This window comes from Sprattus sprattus (assembly GCF_963457725.1).
Source record: "Sprattus sprattus genome assembly, chromosome: 2".
Classification (NCBI taxonomy): Eukaryota; Metazoa; Chordata; class Actinopteri; order Clupeiformes; family Clupeidae; genus Sprattus; species Sprattus sprattus.
This window is the reverse complement of record NC_137921.1, coordinates 23,794,087-23,817,168: the sequence shown is the minus strand read 5'-3', so window position 1 is coordinate 23,817,168 and position 23,082 is coordinate 23,794,087. Positions and strand designations below refer to the sequence as shown.

General features: G+C 43.2%; 1 protein-coding gene across 2 annotated transcripts in view; it reads right to left on the bottom strand.

Annotated features, from left to right (window-relative positions):
* Positions 1 to 23,082, bottom strand: part of ppp2r5a (protein phosphatase 2, regulatory subunit B', alpha isoform) — a 71,858-nt gene that overhangs the window by 8,047 nt on the left and 40,729 nt on the right. For both annotated transcript variants that reach the window (XM_080832179.1, XM_080832180.1), the window contains exons 3-5: positions 11,675 to 11,776; positions 11,376 to 11,468; positions 202 to 332 (exon numbers count right to left, since the gene is read on the bottom strand). In XM_080832179.1, the coding sequence (XP_080688305.1) occupies positions 202 to 332; positions 11,376 to 11,468; positions 11,675 to 11,776 (326 nt within the window). The remainder of the gene's footprint in view (positions 1 to 201; positions 333 to 11,375; positions 11,469 to 11,674; positions 11,777 to 23,082) is intronic.

Below are 23,082 nucleotides of genomic sequence, written 5' to 3'. Positions count from 1 at the left end.
TGTATGTGTAAACTGTATGTGTGTGTGCTGTGAATGTGTGTGGAAGTCTCAAATGGCTGTCTGAATAAAAGTTTAACCGTTTGCATATTTGCATATGAGTGCGAATGTGCATGTGGTCATGTGTGTATTTATACATCTGTGTATGTGAGTGTGCATGTGTGCGTGCGTGTGTGTGTGTGTGTGTGTGTCTCTCTCTCTCACCGCAGGAAGATGTTGTTGATCTGTTTCCTGATAAAGGCACGCAGTCCCAGGAACTTCCCGTAGATGCGGTGGAGTACAGTCTTCAGGAAGTCACGCTCCCGAGGGTCCTCGCTGTCAAACAGCTCCAACAGCTAGAGAAAGAAAGAAAGGAATAAAGGACACAGAGTGAGGGAGGGACAAAGAGAGCGATGGACAAGGAGGTAGAGAAGAAGAAAAGGAAGAGAAAGCATGAGGGAGTGACAGAGTGATAAAAAAAGAAGGGGAAGATAGAAGAGAGAGTGGCAGGAAAAGAGACATCAGTCTAAAACCAGGTATCCTCTGTCAGCACATAGCCCTGTTAGCCTGCAGCTAATGATCTCGCAGCCTCAACCCAAAGGACATGGGGACATGCAGACACTGATGAAGCAACATAGGGACATGCAGAACCTGATGAAGGGACATGGGGACATGCAGACACTGATGAAGGGACATTGGGACAGGCAGACACTGATGAAGGGACATGGGGACATGCAGACACTGATGAAGGGATATGGGGACATGCAGACACTGATGAAGGGACATGGGGACAGGCAGACACTGATGAAGGGACATTTAGTGCTCTTGGGATGTGTACTGGCCACTTGTCCTTCTGAAATACACGTCAACACTTAAAACACAGGAGTGCATGTAAATAAATATGTGATGGCCGGCATTGAAATATCTGGAAGCCTGAATAAACCGCTTGCATTTGTTTGTACTGTACATGCACATGTATATGAAACAACCCACAAAGCATGACTGGACATAGAAGCTTTGCATGTATTAATATGTATATGGGCCATTCTACCGAATTGGTGCAAAGTCAGGTCGGAAATATTTGGATTTTTTTTATGTTTTATTCCCAAAACTTTGTCCGTATGTATATTGTACCATATCTAAAGTACACATATCTAGCAAAAGAACAGTCAATTTTTATATTGTATTTTCAGAATGTGTTGGAACGTTTTTCCTCTTCCAAAAATTGTCACTACCGAAACATCACATTTACTATAGTAAAAAAGTATTATTATTGACCTGTTCAGATTGTGTTTTCTTCCTTTCTCTGAAGGGTATTTTTACAAATATTTCTTGAAGGTTTTTACAATGAAATCCATAAAAATGAATTATTTATCAAATTTTCAAGTTCAATTTATAGAATTCATCAAAATCTAAGTGCAATATTTCTTTGTAAAATGCAAAATACTGATCATATTGATTCCAGAGTTCTTGATTGATGACATTGAACATACATTAATCCAATCAGTATCATAACATTTTAGTTGATTACTCAATATACTTAATTTTTTACAAAACATCCTGTTTTTCGGTAGTGCTGCACTGTTTCGGTAGTGACATCCAGTGTTTCGGTAGTGACTGCACTGTTGGATGGATGTTAATTCCTCTCCCAAAATCTTCCAAAAGGTGCTCTGGGCCGCTCTTTAGTCCACACAACACATTTATTTAAAAATTATGGGATTTAACTACTTACCATTTCATTTTGTCACTACCGAAATCATCAGGTCACTACCATATGTTTCGGTAGTGACTGTTTCGGTAGTGACAATTCTAGCTAACTTTAAGCATAAATAAAGAATTCTAGCAAGCACACGGCTTGCAAACACATCTTTGAAAAGGTGAACACACATACAAACATAAGATTTTCCATGAAACCCCAAAAGGTTTACTTAATTGAAGAAAACATGCGTTTCGGTAGTGACAATTCTTAAGGTTACACATCGATTTTCAGACTTTGGAACACATTTATATAAAAACTATGGGATTTAGCTACTTACCATTCAACCATGAGGGACAGAGATGCAGTGTCACTGCATGGTCAAAAATGCAGAGTCGTGGCTAAAACACAGGCTCAGCCAATGGACTAAAACTCTTGTGTTTCGGTAGTGACATGAAAACTAGGGACATGATTTTTTGAGTATAGTAAATTGATTTAAAAATTAAACCCACAATAAATCTAAATATTCCAAGTTCTGTTTCAACCCAATCATAAAGATCTTTGAAATTAAATCATTGAAAAAAATCTAAAAAAATTGAAAAGTGTTATTTAAAGGCATTGAAATTTAGATGTCAGGGTACCCTATAAATGATGATTTTGTATATATTTAGCTTATCACTATCTCATGTAATGCATTGGGTTTATATAGACCATAACATTTTCTAATTAAGTATCTATGCCTAAATACCTAATTGTTTTGTAAATAGTTTTTATTGTTCAGGGACTGCATATTACACGAATTCGGTAGAATGGCCCATATACACAAGTGTATAATGGTCTTTTTCTCCTCATTGGGATTGTATGATACGTTAACGATAACGTATGGTGGTAGCTGATGACAGAACCACTCGGTAAACATACATCCTGCCACACATGTACACACTCAATAACAACCCCTTTGTAGACATTTTCCCTCAAACCTTTGGACACACATGAAGTGGAGGTAGTTATTTTTATAATTTTGATTCAATTTAATTAAATCAACCCAACCACATAGTCACATATTCTCTCTCCCTCTGTGTGGTTGAGAGGGAGTGAGTGAGTGTTTTGGTTGGCAGCCATCAAATCCCATTTTCTTCTGGCCTGCACAGCTTATGCAACAGCCTGGAAACAGACACAAGGACAAAAGCCCTGTCACCACAGTGACACACATGCACGAGAGAGAGAGAGAGTGTGTGTGTGTGTGTATACACAACAGTGGAGAGTGCAGAGAGAGAGAGTGTGTGTGTTTACGACAGTGCAGAGAGAGAGAGAGAGAGAGCGTGTGTGTGTGTACATAACAGTGGAGAGTGCAGAGAGAGAGAGAGCGAGCGTGTGTGTTTACGACAGTGCAGAGAGATAGAGAGATAGAGAGAGAGAGGGCCAGAGAGACAGAGAGAGCGAGAGTCTTGGGGGTGGCTATAGTACTGAGGTAAAGCTGGTAAGGATCAGTTTGTGAAAGCCCAAACTGCAGGACAGTAAGAAACATCAGTCACATCATCAAGCATGATCATGGATACCAACCTGTCACAACAACCACTCATCCCATTTCACACACACACACACACACACACACACACACACACCATCAGCATCTCAGGTTGTGTGTATGTTTATGCCATGTTTAGGTAAATAAAGAGGTGCTGTATGTGCACCCAACCCCAGGATGCACTCAATATGTTCCAGCAGGCTTTCAGCTGAACCTCTGACCTAACCAGTTAGGGACAGGGTTAAACACAAGCAAGGGCATACACACACTCACACACACACACACACACACACACACACACACACACACACACACACACACACACACGGCCTATTGGTCTGGCCCAAACAGGATGCAGCTGGGATCAATGGCCTGACCCTATTATTTAAATAAAATGGTGTGTGTGGTGTGTGTGTGTGTGTGTGTGTGTGTGTGTGTGTGTGTGTGTGTCGTCCCACACAGCTCTGCCCTCCGTGAAGTCTAAAGGGAGACATGGGAGCTGCAGCTCGGCAGATGGAACCTCTGTTTATGAATGCCAGCTGCGGCCCAGGTGGGCAAACATGTGAATGCAAGCTGCATCCCAGACACTTGTGCCGCGTCGACGCCACATTCCGACCCCTCGGCCAACAGAGGATGGCACTGGCACCGCCAGAGTGACAGTCAGGGTTAAGGTCAGGTTTAAGACTCCTAGCTCTGACCGGCAAGGGACGGCTAACGAACCGATGGCCAGATTAGGGAAACATGAGCAATGCCTGAAGGAGTACCCCCCTGAATGCAGACATGCACCTCTAGCTTTTTGTATGCGTGTCTGAGCATAATGTGGTGTATATGTCAACACAGCTACATGGGAACACATGATCCTTTGGGTTAGGCTCAGGCTGTTTGTATCGTTTCCAGGAAGTGTTTTTTACGTCACCTCATGCTTGTGTTGACATGGTTGCTTTTCTCACACTCATTAGAATGAGTGGGCTTAACAAAGACCTGTGGCCTCTCTGTGGGCACTTCTACAGAGAGAGAGCTACATTTATACACCAAAACAAAACTGTCATGATTTCCCCCCCCCCCCCCACACGTAAATGAGTGTGTGAGTGTGTGTGTGTGTGTGTGTGTGTGTGTGTGACTGTGTGTCCTGTTGTGTGCAAAGAACACACACAATTATAATCACAAAAAGAGTAAGCCCAGCCTACATGAGCAGTGAGCATTAGCTTTTCAGTTTCCCATCTACATGAATATTTATTTATTACCAGTTATGCTACTTTCCAGCAGATCAAAATTACCCTCTGAGAACCTTTGTACTGGGCCTGTATCTATACACCTATATATCTCTATAAATATATAAATGGATTTGTGTGTGTATGTGTGTGTGTCTCCGATGACATGCATATGTATACGAAACCAGCAGGATATCTATGTGGGGCAGCTACGTACACACATCCTCAGCGGATCCACTGCAGGGGTCATGACCCTGTGGCTTCCTCTCCCCCTGCCCCCTATCCTCTAACTGTACCAAGCACAACCTCCCACCACCCAAACACACTCCCCTGTGCTCCTCTCAGTCTGTCCTTGTCTTTGTCTTTTTCTCTCTGTTTCCCGTGACATTTAGAGTATTTACATTTACGATAAGAAAATTGGATTGGCTCTGAGACAATCCCTCATGTATACATATAACTCTATACGTGTTTATACTCAGTCTCTCCAAGCATTTTCTCCATGTCTGGTTTAAAAATACCTTGTGTGCATGGGAAACTCTGGAGCCAGGGGGACAGGCCATGGTAGATATGGGAGCTCTGGGAAGACCATGGACTGGTCCCTAGTCAGCCTTGCCGTCTTTCAGCCCAGAACCTGGACCTCGGCCCTCTGGAGTAAACATGTCTACCACAACTGCATACACATCAAGCCTGCAGAGAGCTACCTACCAACCCCCTACTGGTGTTCAACTATTCCTGCTTTCATGCCAAGTTGTCCGGAGAGCATATGGCAACAAGCAGGACCAAAAGTCCTGTTCCCTCAGCAATGGCCGGAAGCAAAACAAACATACAAACAAACAAAAAAAACAAACAAATATTCTATTCCAGAAAGACAACTGAAATTACTGCGCATCTGCATCTATGGTCTACAGTCTCTTCTTTACACATGTATACACGCACAAACACACACAAACACACGCACACAGATACATAGATCGTGTAGTTTTCCATGTGCCCATCAGATCATTAACAATTCTATTCCAAACATAGGAATTCTTGTTCTTTTAGTGGTTTGTGCCAGTACTTTCCCTGAGGAACTTCCTCCCAGCTTGTACTCACCAAATTCTTGCCATTTATGGACTAATGTGGGGCTATGAAATATAATTTATAACTAGTTTAATTTGAGGGCGGCACGGAAAAGGTCAGCTATGTGAGGAGAACCAATACTCCAGAGTTTAAATGGCTAAAGAACGTCAAAGTGTTTTGCTGTTTGACAAAAAAAAGAAACCACACTCAGTCTGATGGCTTTTTATGCACACAGCCAAACACATATACACAGCCTGTGGTCTTTATATACACACACACACACACACACACACACACACACACACACACACACACACACACACACACACACACACACACACACACACACACACACACACACACACACTTGTGGATAGGTGAACACAAACACCGGTCAGCCACTGTGACCACACTGAGGTTCAGGCTGACACACACACACACACTTATTCTGGGAGAGACGATTGAGAGAGGGAGGGAGAGAAAAAAAGAGACCTGATGTAGATTAGGATCATTGCATAAGGTAAGTCAGTCCCACCAGGATCTTGCCAGTGATTGTTGTGATTGTTTGCTGCCAAAAGTGACCGAATGCGGAATTCCCGGGGAGGGGGGGTTAGGGGTAGCCTGGTGACACCAGCCTACGTATTTCCGCCTGAATTGATTTCAAGCTCATACTCAGTCTGGCCCAACCCCGTTGACAATCGTTTCCCGGCCTCAAAATCCAACCGCACCAATCAGCGAACAGTTCAGAGCTGTGACGCAAAACTCGCCTTGGAGGAAGAGACACGAAAAGCTATCGGGAAAGTTGTCTCAACTCTCGAGAACATCAGAAAATTAAAAGGAGAACAAGAGTATTGTCTTGTAAGTTTTATGATTGAAAAGGACGTCGTAGCTCTTCTCCCAACTGGCTTTGGGAAGAGTTTAATCTACCGAATGCTTACCAAACGTTGCTGATTGTTTAAGGGAACTCCAATGAGTTAGGCCAGACTGACTGACGGAATGAAATGGAGTCACAGGCTGGTAATGTCCAGGCTAGGTTAGGGGGGGAGGGATCCATGAATTTTCAAATGGGCAAAATCCTGGTGGGATTGGTTAGTATAGGACAGCTCCTTTGGTTCTGCCAAGTCCACTAAAAGGATCCGCCATGACAGCTAGAACGAGTTTGGATGGCGGGAACAGCAAACAGGCTTATTATGATGCACTGTTTGCCATCTCATGTTTGACAACACTGTAACTGCTAGGCCGGCCATGAATCATCACTGGAAGATATGACAAAGTGTAAGTGAGCGTCCTGAGTGAGGAACCAAACGGAGACGAAAAGATGTCTTGTCATTCAGGTTTATCATGGAGAAGTCAGACAGATTTTTACTCCACGGACATTGAGGATTAAACATACTACATAACAAACGTATTAAATCGACTACTTGCCAAACCCTCCATGTCTCCTAGTCTAAAACGACAGACGTGACGCTGGTTGAGAAATGCGCAGCTTGGCTGCAGATATGCTAGTGGATAGTTCCATGCTGCAGGAGAGTGTGTTGCACTGGGCTTTCATGTCTATCAGTGATCTCAGAGCAAGCAGAATATGCTGAGAGAGTGATACTGAGCGAAGGAGCATGCCTGTGGTCACCGCGACAACTTGATACAGGCCTACGGCAGGCCGCCCTTCCTTCCGATGTGACTTTCACACACGCAACTATTTTCACTGTGTGTCAGCCTCGAGAGAGCTCATGAAAGCAAAAATGTACTGTAGGCAGAGTAAGATGGATGTCAAGTTGATGGCTAAAACTACATTTATAGGGCAAGGGGATATACAGAGTTTTAAAGTACAATTAAGACCATTCATAATCTTTATGTAGAGTACAGACAGACTGGCAGGTTTCTCTACCACAGACAGACAGACAGACAGACAGACAGACGCTATGTATTGTCTGCTATCTGGCCCTGGAGCGATTGTTGTGAACACAGGCTCTGCTGCTCTTGTAAAGAGAGACACAGGAGTGACTGAGAGCACTTACTCTCCTGTACACAATCTACTGTTGTCGCTCATGTTGCCACAGTAACGGCGAAACAACACTGCCTTTGAAAGCCTCCACCAATTTATCCAGGGAGGAATGCAGCAAGTGATAAGAAAGTGCAAGAATTGAAGGGTTTCAATTCTTTCTCTCACCATCTCTCTCTATATATTTTTTTTGTCTGCTTCAAACTCTCAAATGTCTTACCTTCTTTTTTTCTCTTCCCTTTCACTCATTCACTTCACCATGACCTCACTTCCTCTCTCTGCCTCACTCATCTGCTCTTCAGTCACTCAAACAACTGAACATCCCCTCCCTCAACTAGTTTCTCTTACCTCCTAACACACACACACACACACCCCCACACCCACACACCCACACCGACGGACGGAGTTCCTTGTATGCTGTAAACACAGGGGTTATTTAAAGATCGAGTTGCAGTTATCGCTCACGTCATGGAAAGTGCCGGGGACTCAGATGCTTTTGCCATCATAGCCAACATTATGAGGGGCCCTCCATCTGGGGTCAGATCAGTAGTGCGACACAGAGAGGCCTCCATCGGGAGATGCCCCCAGTCTGGACGGTGCAGGAGACATATACATGAGACAAACACACTCACATTTATGCACAAATGCACGCACATATGCACACACACACAAACACACACACACACACACACACACACACACACACAAAAGAAAAACAAGGTTGTCCAAGTAGCAGGAAACCACTGAATTGACTCCATCTCGCAAGTGACATTATCTGCCATAACCAAGCCCATTTCTCACAGGCTTATTTGTGTGGCTTATGCAACATCATTTCTGTCCATCACTACAGGAAACCAATAGAGTACATCTGTTAATGCACTCTGACACGACTATGCAACAGGCAGCAGTGTATTTAACCCTACTCTTGCATGAGACTTTAAAATACAATAAACCTCAAACATTTGTTGGTTTGGTGAAATATGAGCCTAAAAGAAATCAAAGAGACAACACAACTTTTTCCTCCCATCTCATAGACCTCTAGCTTGTGGATTTGGGGGAGGCCATTTTGTTTCAAGTAATTATGCATTGGCACAGCTGCTCTGTTTGATGTATTGTTGCGGCCTCTTGATTACATTTTTATTTATTTATTTATTTTAAATCTGCCCGTTGAAAACAGAAAAAAGTGCAGGACCGACAAAGACACTCGGAAAACAGTCAGAGTTAGCCAAAGTTCACGGTCAACCTCAGGGCAGGATAAATCAAAACACCAATTGAAGAACAAAAAACTAAAAAACACAAAACAAATCACACACATCTTCTGTTGGTGTCTGTGAGTAGGTGACCTTTTGGTGTCTCGCATGAACAGACTGCCAACTGTTTTCAAAACAGTGCTTTGATCGAGGGAAATGGGATTGACAAATAGCTAATTAGCATGAGGGGATTTAATAATCTTCTGCTTCTGGAGCTGGAGATGACAGTACTGTGCTAGGGCCTTTACCTGTGCACAAAGCCAGCTACTCATTCCCAATGAATCAAGGGACACAGACTACAGTTTCCACCAGTGCCTCCAAATGACCAGAGTGAATTCAGCCTTATGATATTCACTGGTGACCAAGTCCGGTTTCACTGATTTTAAAGTTTCAGACCACAATTCTAATCCAAGACACTTTGTCAAATTCAACAAACGGCTTCTAACAGTTCTCTAGCTGTCCATTTTGGGTATGATCTCTTGCTCATCTAATTTGATAAGATGCAACAACCTTTCGCCAGAATCGAGGACTGTACACTTAAAGGGACTGCATCAATTTGAGCTCTTCTAAGAAACAGGCGTGGGCAGTGGGCAAACATCACACTTGCAGGTCTGTCTGTGCGCCAGTGACACCCAGGACAAATATTTCCTCAGCCTCTAATAGGTTGTGAAAGTCCATTTGCACCACTGCAGGGAAGGAAGTGGTTTGCCATGAGGCAAGGCTATTGTTTGGGCTTTGAATGTGGTCAATTTATGGCATGTGTCAATTTCAGTTCCTCAGATTACCTGGCTTGTCAATTTTGATCATCGTTTGCCCCCTGTCTGTCAGGCAATCTCTTTCCTTTGCTCCCAGTCAATCTCTCACCATTTGTTTGTCTTTTGTCATCCCTTTCTGATTCTCTTTCCTTTTGTCTTTCCCTTCCCCCAATTTACTCTCTAATCTCCACATCTTCTCACCACTCTGTATTCTGTGTATCTCTCTTTCCCACTTTCTCCCTTAATCCCGCACCATCTCTGTGTGAGTTTCAGTCTTAGCAGAGCCAGAATTGCAAGTCTTTAGTCTACACCAGTGGTTCTCAACCTTTTTTCAGTATTGTACCCCCTGTGAAATATTTTTTCAGCCAAGTACCCCCTAACCAGCGCAAAGCATTTTTGATTGAACATTTTTTTATACACAGCGCTATGCCATCATTGTCTGATTTATTAAACTGTCAGCACTGAAGATTGAACATTGAATATTGTTGTATTGAACTGAGTGCGTTTGCAATTACATTTTAGTAAGAAACTTGTGCTTCGCTGAAAATCTTTGTCAGTCTTGGTGGCAAGGAGGCAACTGCTGTGATCAAGCTCTTCTCCAGGCACAGTCTGTTTCTCTGCTTTGTTTTGATCACAGTCATTCCAGAGGAGGAGGCCTCACATAAATATGTGGAGGCAAAGGGTAGTAACTGCTCCAAAGCTTTCTCTCCCAGGTCAGGGTGCTCCTGCTTCACACACATCCAAAACTGTGTGAGTGTGGATGTGGCAAACTTCATCTGGAGTCCACGATCAGATGACACTTCCATGAGTGTTTCCTGATTAGTGACAGAGCTTCCACATGCTTCGGACAAGAGAAATGGGTTTTTCACCCAATCCAGCTGTGTAGATTTCTCCTCCATGTCAGGAAAGTAGGAAATTGAAAATTAAAAAATGTAATCAAATTGGTCTAATGTCCCACGATGACCAACTGGACTGGAGCTCTGTCCACATTCCCACTAGAGAGAAAATCATCCATCTGCACCAAAGCAGGTAAAATCCCCCTGTGCAGAGGCTCTTCTCCACAGCTCTGCTTTCTTCAGGAAGCCTCCCACCTTGTCATACAGGTTTAAAATGCTGATGTCCTTTCCCTGCAGACATATTCAGTTCGTTCAGTTTGCTGAATATATCTGCCAGATAGCACATATTTGCAAGCCAGTCTGTGTGGCATTGGGGGATCTGTGCTCAATCAGAAAGGTCTGTACTTCAGATCGTAATTCCAACAGCCGTTTGAGTATTCTCCCTCGAGAGAGCCAACGCACTTCTGTGTGCAGCAGCAGTTGTGTGTGTTCAGCTCCCATGTTTTTGCGAAAAAAATCGCGCTTATTATACAGTTACTTGCCAAAACGATAGAAGACATTCCTCCAGAATACCTCTTTTGAATGAGTTTGTTGCCATTTCGTGATTTCCGCTAAGAAAAAATAGTTCTGCACGCAAATGCTGAGCAATCCACCTTCTGACTTCAAGTTTCAATGACCTTCCGTTACGTTAACTACGTTAACTACGTTACTTGCGGAATGATATGCAAGGTGAATTAGAAGCAAAAAACCCGTTGCCAATGACAGCGGTGATAAACTTTCCGCAGCAGTTAATATCTAGGAATTACAAACCTGCGAACGCAGACATTTAACCCACATATGGCCCATACAAATCAACGTACATTTTGGAACATTCTGAAGAGCCGTATAATAAGTATTTTTAAATGATTTTTGAATGGAGGCTTATTTTAAATATATCTTTTTAAAAATCTCAAGTACCCCCTGAACTACCTTCACGTACCCCCGGTTGAGAACCACTGGTCTACACATCTCATCAGTGTCAGACTTCAGAGCTTGGAGAGAAGGTAAGGGAGTCGGCCTCACCTGCAGCACAAACTTCTGGTCGATGTATCTCTTGGCGATGCTGGGCTGGAAGTCCGGGTTCTCCAGAAACCTGAGCATGAACTCGTACACCAGCTGGGGACAAATCGTGTCGTGTTAACATGGCGTCCTAAAGTCTTCCTCCTCCTTGAGTAAAAACACTAGCCACAACTTTGTGTGATGAGCAATAGCAATTTGTAATAGCAATGCGTTTGAAACATACTTTTGACAGGCAAAAAAAGTGAGGTTTGGATAAAAGCATGTATATCTCTTACAGAATGCATTTAAAAGGAAAGGCTAACCTGTATGTGGGGCCAGGAGGCCTCCAGGGTGGGTTCATCCTCCTCTGGGTCAAAGTCTGGGTTGTCGCTGGGCGGAAGAGTCCGGAAAATATTGGTGCAGATCTGTGGACAGGCACAGGGGAGGGGAGGGGAGGGGGAAAAAAGCAAAAGAAGAAAAACGTCAAACTTGAGTGGAGCAGACAGGCAACTGAATGGACAGAGAAGGCCTGCCCACAGAGCAGGAGTCCCTGGCACACTCCTCCTCAGGAGGCTGAGAGAAGGAGGGGAAAAAAAGAAAAAGACTCAAAAAGACTAATTTCTGGCTCACTGCACAGGGCTGCAGTCATCCAGCAAATGAGAATGATTTTAGGACTGGATAAAAAAAAAAGAGAAGAGAAAGAGGCACATTTATGTAATGCGCTCTGCCACCAAACATCACAGGGAGAAATAAACACTGAATGGATCAAAAGGCCACTGGGTTTTTTCTTCCTTTATTACACAGGGACTTGATGAGTGAAAAATAAAAAAGGGATTTTCTAGTAGTATCCATCCGTCACTGCTCTGTATGTCGAGCCAAGCCTCTAGTAATGTTTTTCCAACTTCAACAACTACCCCCACACCAACTACCCCCTCCTCGGTAATCTTCTATATTTAGCAAAAATAAAGATAAAGATAGCGCGCGGCCCTGTGTTTTTGTGCATTCAGGCTAATTATCCCTGGCGAGGTAAAAAAATCTGGTTTCGAAAGCATCTGGACGTACACCACTGGGTAATTACACTCCAGCCTGGGCACTCTCTGACCCAGAACCCTGCAGGGGGAGATGGAATTGCAGCAAACTTGCTTGTCAAACATTTCTGCCAAGCTTACATACGTCAGTGTGTGTGTGTGTGTGTGTGTGTGTGAGAGTGTGAGTGTGAGTGTGAGTGTGAGTGTGAGTGTGAGTGTGAGTGTGAGTGTGAGTGTGAGTGTGAGTGTGAGTGTGAGTGTGAGTGTGAGTGTGAGTGTGAGTGTGAGTGTGAGTGTGAGTGTGAGTGTGAGTGTGAGTGTGAGTGTGAGTGTGAGTGTGAGAGAAAGAGAGTGTGTGTGTGAAAGTGAAAGTGAGTGAGAGATACACAACATGGGTTTTCTTAAAGGATGCTTCAAGTTACCCTGAATCATGACATCAAATGGCCAGCACGACCCAGTGAGCTAAACATAATGATATCCAGTACATTGGCTTAGGCAAGTATAAGCCGAACATGTCAAACGTGGGAGAAGATCTGTGCTCGTTAAGGTAAACCACAGGAAATTGTATCAGTGACAGGCCACATATAAGTCCTTAAATTGAAAGCAGTAAACTAAAACAACTGGCAAGGACTATCAAATCCCTCCAGTAAAAAAAATAAACTACGTTGGAAGTTCTAATGCAAGACAACCACAAAAACTGCACTTAAAACAGCAAGATAGCTGTCCCCTAATAATGAGATCAGCCACAGTGTATTTAAACAAGTTCTCAACCGTGGTACCCTCACTTCACTTAAGTCACCAGAGGAAGTCAAAGTTCACATAGTCCTCCACCACTGACTGTGAAAGACTCATCAAATGGCCTGATGTAAGAAGTCACTGAAGCTAATAATAGAGTGGGATATTTATATACAAGTTACTAATTTTTACTGTTTCCTTTTTCACTAAAACTACCCACATGGGCAGCAACGTGGGGAAAATAAGTATTTGTACCCCTACCGATTTTGCAAGTTTGGCCACTTGCAAAGAAATGTGTGATCTAGAATTGTATTGGTAGGTGTATTTTAACAGTGAGAAACAGAATATCAACAAACTAATTCAGAAAACTGCATTTTATAACATTTATGACTTTATTTGCATTTGATGCAAAAAAAGAAGTATTTGAACCTCCCAAGCAAACAGCAAGAATTCTGGCTCACAATGACCAGTTATGTACCGAAGAAGCTCACAGAATAGTACTCATTAGGTCTAACAAGGTACACCAGATCTCAACTGGTGACGTTTATAAAAGAAACCTGTCCAAAGAATCATACTTCACACCTTCAACCTCACCACAATGGGTAAGACCAAAGAGTTGTCCAAAGACGTCAGAGATAAGATTGTAGACCTGCACAAGGCTGGAATGGGCTACAAAACCATTGGCAAGCAGCTTGGTGAGAAGCAGACAACTATTGGTGCGATTATTCGTAAATGGAAGCAACACCAAACAAATGTTAATCGCTCTAGGTCTGGGGCTCCATGCAAGATACCCCCTTCACCAAAATCAAGCTCTTTGGCATCAACTCGACTTGCCGTGTTTGACAGGGGGGGGAAATGCTGAATATGACCCCAAGAGTAAATCATACCCACCATCAAGCATGGAGGTGGAAACATTATGCTTTGGGGTTGTTTCTCTGCCAAGGGTACAGGACGACTCCACCATAGCAGGGACTATGGATGGGGCCATGTAACATGGAATATTGGGCTTGAACCTCATTCCCTCCCATTGAAAGCGCAACCTTAAAGATTTGGAGGATCCAAAATCCCTCCTGAGATTTGTGTAAACCTGGTGACCAACTACAAGAAACGTCTGACGTCTGTGCTTGCCAACAAGGGTTATTCCACCAAGTACTAAGTCATTTTTGTCAGTTAGTTTTGCTAGGGGTTCAAATACTTATTTTCCCCACTGTATATGAGAGTTGCAAAATTCAGTGGTAAAATTTCCATTCAACCATCTTCCATTATATTACACATACTGAAGCAAGCTGGTCACGATAAGAGTGAACAAGAACTTATTGCTTGTTTTATGGCAAAGTAGATACTGGCACCAGGAAGCTAATAATTAGCAAAACCGCTCAGAACCTGGTGCTGGTAGTTAGAGCTAACTTCCTGGTAGCAAGGCCTGGCTACAAGCTAACCTAGCCAGAACCTTACTGACAGAAGCTGACCTATGCTCCTCACACTGCCATCCACTGCATGACCCATGTACTGGAAGCAGTAACAAGGTACTCTCTGCCTCTTTTACTGCTTGCATTACTTCTTTTCCCTTACCCAACCCTCCCCTCAATTTTCCTCTGGGTTTTTCCTCGTAGACAGTCTTTTTTCTGGTCCTCTATTTTAAGGGTCTGGAATCTGTCGGCGCAGTCTCGTCACGAGTCTGCTGATGCTGCAGCCCATTATGGCTGCCCCTCCTGCCGACTGTTGCACTTCCACAAGCTGGCTCCGACTAAATAAAACAACCTCACACTCTCTGTAGTCAAGTGACAGAAATTAACCAGACGTTGTGTAGTCATGGCAACAACTCCTAAGATTCAACCAGTTCCTGTGGTATGACGACACCTGCACAGATTCAATCAACCCTTGTGACAGTTGTGACACAACACAAGGTCAACCAATCTACATATTATGATAAAACATCTACAGGATCTTATGGTCACTGTTGTCATGGCAAGTCTTTTACACTTCTTGTTTGATAAGATATCCTCTATGATCATTATTAACGGCACTGGATACAAAATGCATAGGTCCACTTATTGAATGGTATCCATTTCAAAAGGGGCCATTAGGTCCCCTAGAGAAGTAGGAAGCTGTGAACATGGAAGTGGAACACTTATGACCCAACTATACTATTCTACACCTATGATTCATCCAGCCATCCCATCACCCACATGCCATGAGCAAGCTGTCTCTTCTGCGATAACAATACTGCTATTCAACCAGCCTTTTCTTTTAACACAGTGGTGCTAGAGTAATTTACATGTACATTAATATAATTAACATACACATTTATCCAAAGCAACTTAAAGTAGAGGGGAGGTGTACATTCTATCAGTATGTTTCTCATGTCTAACGTATGTGACACTGAATCTCATGGATTTTCACTTCCAATAGGATACTAAAATAATTACAAGTCCCTGTTCGCACTGTGCGGCTCACTACATCTGTGTAGCAGTTTAAGGCTACTAGTCAACAATGTTTTAATATTCAGCATCACTGAACAGCTTCTTATCTCTAAGAAAGCAAAACCAGCTTACGAAACACCTCTCAAATATAGCAATTTGCTTGCATGTGTTCTCTTTTGTGAATCTGTGTGAGCTGTGGGGATGGCTCATGGAATTTCATGGATTTCAATCAATTGTCAATTGCTTCAGCAGTAATTAACTACCAGGTGAGAATTATCAGACCTCTCATGATACAATTTAATCTTGTTTCTTGGATCAGTATTCAATTATTAAAACAATGTTATTCTTGAGGACTAGCATAAACGTAACGTGCACCTGCACTGATTTGACTGAGAAACTAAAATGGTATAGACTATATTTAGTGACAAAAAATAAATAATTTGATTAATTGCATTTGAAGATGTTATATCACTCCATCATTCGTCCGGTGGAGTAATTGAGGATTACGGCCAGTGGCAATGATGAGATTCATTATAAAGAGCTGAGTGTACAGAATGCCCTTGCACCCCCACTGGGCTCTAAGCTCCTCTCACAGTCTGACCATCCCAGACTGACTGTCATTACAGAAACATTATAGCCCTTTTCTCATGAGAACTGGGGAGATTCAGGTTGACATACAGTATGTTAAGTATGTATATACTGACAGGATTGTGTGCACAAAATAATTAAATCACAGGATTTAAGGGGCTCTGTACAAGTCGGAATAACAGTGGTGGTAAGACATCAGAGAATGTGTCTTCACTTTGCTGTACACTATGGACTATTGTGTCTAAGTGATTTTAATGACAAGTTGGCAAATGTTAGTTTTGTCACTTGCAAGGTGAACGTCTATCTCTCAAACACACCCAATGCCATACTTTTGAGCAAAAAGAGAATTATTCATTTCATGGCTCACTTCATCCATTTCCTTTGCCTGTTGTTGTCACGCAAATACTAAAAACAGCTATAACATACATCACACTTTGATTGTAGCGTCCATGTTGTTTCCACATTCGACTTAACACCAAAGTTGGAAGAACGCCTCCAACCATCCGAGGAGCACATGATTGCAGCCAATATCTGTATTTAGGGATGCACGATAATATCGGCAAGACATCGGTATCGGCAGATATCGGCTTCAAAACGTAATTATCGGTATCTGCAGATATGAGAAATTTCTGCCGATATACCTGGCCGATAAGGTGACGTGTAAATAATGCGCACGCGAAGCAAATGTTTATGAGCGTCGGCTGTGTGGCAGTAGCCTACTTTACAGTATCAGAGGATGATGACAAAATGCCTATTTGTCAGAAAACCTTTCAGGACTAAAAGGAGGAGATGCAGCTTGGCCATAACGTAGATGCAGACCACCCGCGTGCCACGCTTTACAACATTACCTGTCGCGCTAATAGACGTTAATAAGTTACGGAGTTAGCTAGACAACACTAGCTTGTTAGCTTGCATGCTACGTGACACCAGAGAAGTTGATGATACCTCATTTCCGGGATGTGAAACATTATGTCACAAGCCCACACTATCTGTACATGGCTCACTTTTGCATTTATGGAATTTATACAGCTAACTTGGCAATAACGTTACATAGATTAGTCTAGAAATCCTAGAAGGGACGTTATTAAACAGTAAGTCAGTTAACCAACGTTAGCTTGCCAAGTAAGGCAAGCTGCATTTCCAGAGTGTAGTTGTTCAAGTTCAAGGAGGTACTGTTCAAGTATGAAAATTGTGACGTGAAAATATAAATAAATCTGCCATATTTGAAACCATTTCAGTTTCATGAGTGAACGTCTATTTCTAAAATGATACAAATCAAGTTTGTAATGTCCTGTATTTACAGCAATACCCTAGCATAATAACAGATTCATTTTAGTACAGGAGAGACTTTTCAATAATTAAAAAGCTGAGGTGTATATATCGGTATCGGCATCGGCAATCGGCCAAAATGAGCTTGTAAATATCGGCATATCGGATATCGGCTAAAATTCAATATCGTGCATCCCTATCTGTATTGTAAGTCGCTTTGGATAAAAGCAGCCAAATTAATAATTGTAAATGTAATGTGTGACCACTGCAACCATGTTCAGGCTTGGACATCTTTCATAGGATGGCAAACACATACAACATGTATGCGAGGGGAACTGCTGCCTGCTATATAATACTGTGTCTGTGCAGATTCAATCGGTTGCTGCAGGAAAATGAGATTCCTTATAAAAACTCACAGACGTGCATTTTATGCATTCACACCGTTCATGTCATGGCACTCAAAAATAACCACATCTGCCTCAATAATTATGACTTTGACACAACAATTAGCATCGATCAGCTATGCAGACTGAAAACCGCCATAGAATCTAGCCAGCAGGAGGTCCTAATTGAAGTAGTAACCATAGTACCTCAACAGTAACTATCTTTAGCCTCCACCTGCAGCTCCAGTTCGGTGACAGTACTTCACTGTGTAACTGGGCGCCATGTTGTGCTGTGGGAGCGCCAATTAAAGCCCATCACTCTGCAGGAGAGGGGACCCAGAGAGCTCATTAGAGCCTGGCCTCCTGCTGCTTCCTGGCTGAGCGGAGTGGGGGGGGGGGGGGGGGGGGGGCGGTACGACGAGAGGAGCCGGGTGCCCAGTACCCACACAGAGGCTTTCGCTCCACTGGCCCCGGCTCTGCCAAGACAACTGGCAGCTGGAAACCGGAAATGGCAAAGTGACATGACACAGGCTGCTGGCTGTGGTGTGTGTGTGATAATGAGATAAGGATAGATAGAGACAGGCAGAGAGAGAGAGAGAGAGAGAGAGAGAGAGAGAGAGAGAGAGAGAGAGAGAGAGAGAGAGAGAGAGAGAGAGAGAGAGAGAGAGAGAGAGAGAGAGAGAGAGAGAGAGAGAGAGAGAGAGAGAGAGAGAGAGAGAGAGAGAGAGAGAGAGAGAGAGAGAGAGAGAGAGAGAGAGAGAGAGGGAGGGAGGGAGGGAGAGAGAGAGGAGACATGTCAATACACAAAGAAAAGAGGCATACAGCATACTCGAAAATGTAAGTCTGTCATTACGTTATCATGTAACACAATGTCAGGGTATAACTGTCAAGAGAACCAGAGGTATAGAGGCACACAGAGAAGACAGAGAAAAGTGTGTGGGTTTTTGATAGACTGAGAAGGCTAGGACAAATAAATGACACCTTCTGCCTTGTGGTAGAAAGATAAGAGACAGAGAAGAGATAGAAAGATAGATGAGAAGGAGAATGAGAGGCTTGACCTACGAACCACACCTAGTACCTTGAGGCAGAGCGATCATACATTCCAACATAATTACAGACTCCACCACACTTAAGCCCCGAAACTCTCCCATCTGTCGACAGTTACACTACCCACATCATCATCATCTCATAAACACAGGGCTGCCCCAACTGCTTCCACTTTATAGCATCGTTTGACCAAATGCATTGTTGGTTAATGAGGATATGCTCAACCACGGCTAACATTTCAGCTAACAGCAGTAGCCTGTAACATGAGACACAAGTCATAATGCCCTGACAAACTGACAGTGTAACATTGACCACCCTCACATTATATCTTGGTTAACAGGCAGGTCAAAAGAACCAAGATCATGGTTATAAACAGTAACATTACAGAATGGAACATCCAGCCAAACACACTCAGTGATTTAACTGCACTCAAGAACACAGACACACACGTGCACCGACGCAAATAAAACGTGCTAATTCACACACACACACACACACACACACACACACACACACACCTATAATCCGGGCTAGGCTCATTAGATGCCTCGGACATCCTGCCACAGATACGGGATAGAGACCATGGCGACACCCTCCTGACAACAAAGCCTTTTATCTGTCACTGCAGTTCCCCAAAGAAGTTCAAGGACAGAGGTGTGTGTGTGTGTGTGTGTGTGTGTGTGCCACCATCAGTGATGAGATACTCATCTTCTGTGTGAAGGCACGCCTACAGGTTCTCCCCACAAAATACAATCTCTCCCTCTGGTTTCCATCTAGTCATTCCCCCTTATGCATGCTACATGACCCACTACAACATCTGGAGTCAGTAACATCATGAACAGTTGCCCTTCCTACAAAGGACTGTATATTGCCAGACATGACAGACTGGTGGACCTCATCGCTGCCCAGATCCCCTGTGCTCCTCAGGAACAACTATACAAACATACCTCTGTCAAGTCCCACTGGTTTAACTCATCCACAAACTGCTTTTCAGGAATTCCCAACACACCAGACATCATTTGCATATCACAAGATGAAAAAATAGCCAGACTCTTTGAAGTAGCCTGTGCCTTTGACCTGTTCATGGAGGAATCCTATTGTACAAAAAAACTGAAATACCATCCTCTAACATCTGCCATTGAAAGCTGTGGCTACAAATGTGTCCTCATTGTTCTTGTCTTTGGCAGTCTAGGCCATGTGCATAGGCTGGTGGTCAGTGGACTTAACATCAGTGGACTAAGTAAAAGAAGGGCCAGACAGCTAGCTAAGTACTGCTCAATATCAACTGTTATAGGGAGCATGTTCATCTGGAAAAGGAGATGTTTCCTGTACCCTTAATGATGCATTCCCATAACAAGATGTTTGTTGGTCAAATAGTTGTTGGATAATTCATCACATTTGGTTCCTAAAAAAATGATATTAACTTGTAATGTGGAATCAAATAAAGTACATAAAATGTGTGTGTGTGTGTGTGTGTGTGTGTGTGTGTGTGTGTGTGTGTGTGTGTGTGTGTGTGTGTGTGTGTGTGTGTGTGTGTGTGTGTGTGTGTGCGCGCGTGCGTGAGAAAGAGAACGAGAGAGAGAAAAAAAAAGAAGAAAAAAAGAGAGAGAGAGTGCGTGTATGTTTATGTGTGAATGTGTGTAGAAAGCTGTCAGGGACCAGAAGATACCCAGCCTCTGTTAGGCTGTTGGGTGACATCAGGTTAGTCACCCATGACCCCCCACCAGGAATGACGCAAGTGCAGTCTAACGCTCAAGCCAGATGAGGGGTCACTTGGGGGCGAGTGTAATGCACTGGGTTTAGGCCGTCATGGAAACAAGGAAAACAGGCCAAACAGATACTTGCTGAGTTTACTTAATTATATGTAGATATCAAGCATTCCAACATTTACAAACTTTAAAAAGAGACTGAAAAGTAAACCATTACTGATTCAAATTTTTTTTTTCTTTTACTTTTATGAAGTGACTTTCATTCATAACATCATCACACTGTCAGGCTTTCAGTGAGCATTTGTTTTTGTGTGCGCGCAAGCAATCACACACTTACTATGAGTTATTCTTCTGCAGACAGGACTCAATAATGCAACTGAGTGTCATCACTCTGTTTTTAAAAGCAATGTCAAACAGAGAATGACAGAAGTGAGGGAGGGAGGAGAAAGAAAGAGAACGAAGGGAGAGCGGGGGAGGAGAGGTCTAATGGAATTCATATAGTCAATAATGTAAATGAAATGAACTGATAGAGATGCCAGAGTTCATCAAGGACAGCCCTTGCTGATGTGTGTGTGTGTGTGTGTGTGTGTATATATGAGTGAGCCTCATTCACTACTGTGAAAAAAGATAGATTGGATTCAACTGAACAAGACAAAGAGACAAAGAGAGAGAGAGAGAGAGAGAGAGAGAGAGAGAGAGAGAGATGAGGGAGGATGACAGATATGGAACAACAGAGAAAGAGAGATAGGAGGATGAGTGAATGCTGTGAATGTCACAGCAGCAGGGTGGAAAGGGAGAACAAATTGGTCATCATGACGCCCTGGGCAGCCTCGGCGCAATCTCACTTGAGCACCATTCAGAACACACAAACACACACACACACACACACACACACACACACACACAAACCTACACACGCCTCTGAAAAAACATAGCACTCTCTTCGGAAAACCCAATTACATGGAGTTGCTTCACAGACAGTTCATGGGCACCTACTTGAAGTAAATGTATCAGGATCAGATTTCCTTTACTGACAGTGAAAACCACACACACACACACACACACACACACACACAATTTTAAGTCTTTTAGAGGTACATTACACAAGAAATTGTAAATACACTGGCACATTGGAGGTGCTTGCAGAATCTGTATGAAAGTATGGCATAATTGGACAAATTCACAAGATATTCTCTAGGAGGTACGTGGTTAGATAAGAAATACCAGGCAAAATGGGGGTTTTGCAGCCACATAGAATTGCAAGAGTTTGCTTTTAAATTATATGGTCAGACTCTTGTCCTCCATCTTAGTTTCAGAGCCCTAATTTGCTGTATTGCATTTTGCCCAGCAACAGGAAGTGACCTCACGAGAGCCAACTCTTACGCAGGTAAGGGCCTATGCATCTATGGTGGGATCGGTCAGGGACAGGGGACAATTATCAATCCTGGGACAATCAATACCCAGTCCGACAGGCTATCAGAAATGTGAATTAAAATTCCCTCCTTTATTCGCCTTTTCTGCTCTTTTCACTTGCTATTTGGAGGCAAAACCTTGACGGCTGAAAGAATGAGTTGTTGATTATGATTTGTCCGTCAGGAAATAGTTAGTCGAATTGTGTTTGATGCCAGATTCCTCTGCTTCACCAGCATTCCATGCAAAACCATGCACCATAAAGCTGAGATCAAAGCTGTTTTGTGCACACATGGATTCAGAAATGTTGAGAGCCCTGCAATCCCACCCACTGCTCCAGCTCTTCCCCAAATCATCATTATCATTATCATCAGAATCTTTATCATCATCATCATCATCATCATCTACCCCACCTACCCTAACCCCTCCACTCAACTTTCAATCCCTTGTGGAAATGCCATAGCGTAATTCACAGCAACAGTTACCATGCCACACTGAGCAATGATGAGTCACGTTGTGCTCCTCTCCTCCTTGTACTCTTCCTCCTGTTGCTTCGGTAACTCAAAGCATCCCTTTGTTCCCAACCACTCTATATAAACAGCAGCAGGAGGTATGGAGCATGGGGGATCACTTTTGCAATGCTCCACATGACCCATGGAAGCAAAGGTGGCACAACCTGTTGGTCTACCTCAGCACCACCTGGTGCATTACAGAGTCAATTCAGGCAAGAATCCCTTACTGAAAGTCTGTCAGTCTGTTTTTAGCTGTGAAAATGAGGTATGGTATTTTCCCTTCTTTTCTCATCGATCCCTCCCTGTTTCTCTCTCTCTCTTTCCGTTACACAAATACATGCACATTTCTCACAGTGTCCACAAACACGTAGTGTGTGTGTGTGGAGCTCACTTTGGGTGAAACCTTCCAGTGGGAGGCTAATTAAGGGCTGGAAACTCAGCTGAGCACTCTTACCGCTGCATTCCTGTCCAGCTACAGAGCAAATCCTACACATAGCGGGTCTGTCTCCCATCGGAACTAATCAGATCATCAAGATAATCCCTCCAAATATTTACTCCAGTGACATTACTGAAATACTTAGCTGCTGGTCAGTGCAGCGATGTAGGACTGTCAAGGAATATTCCATG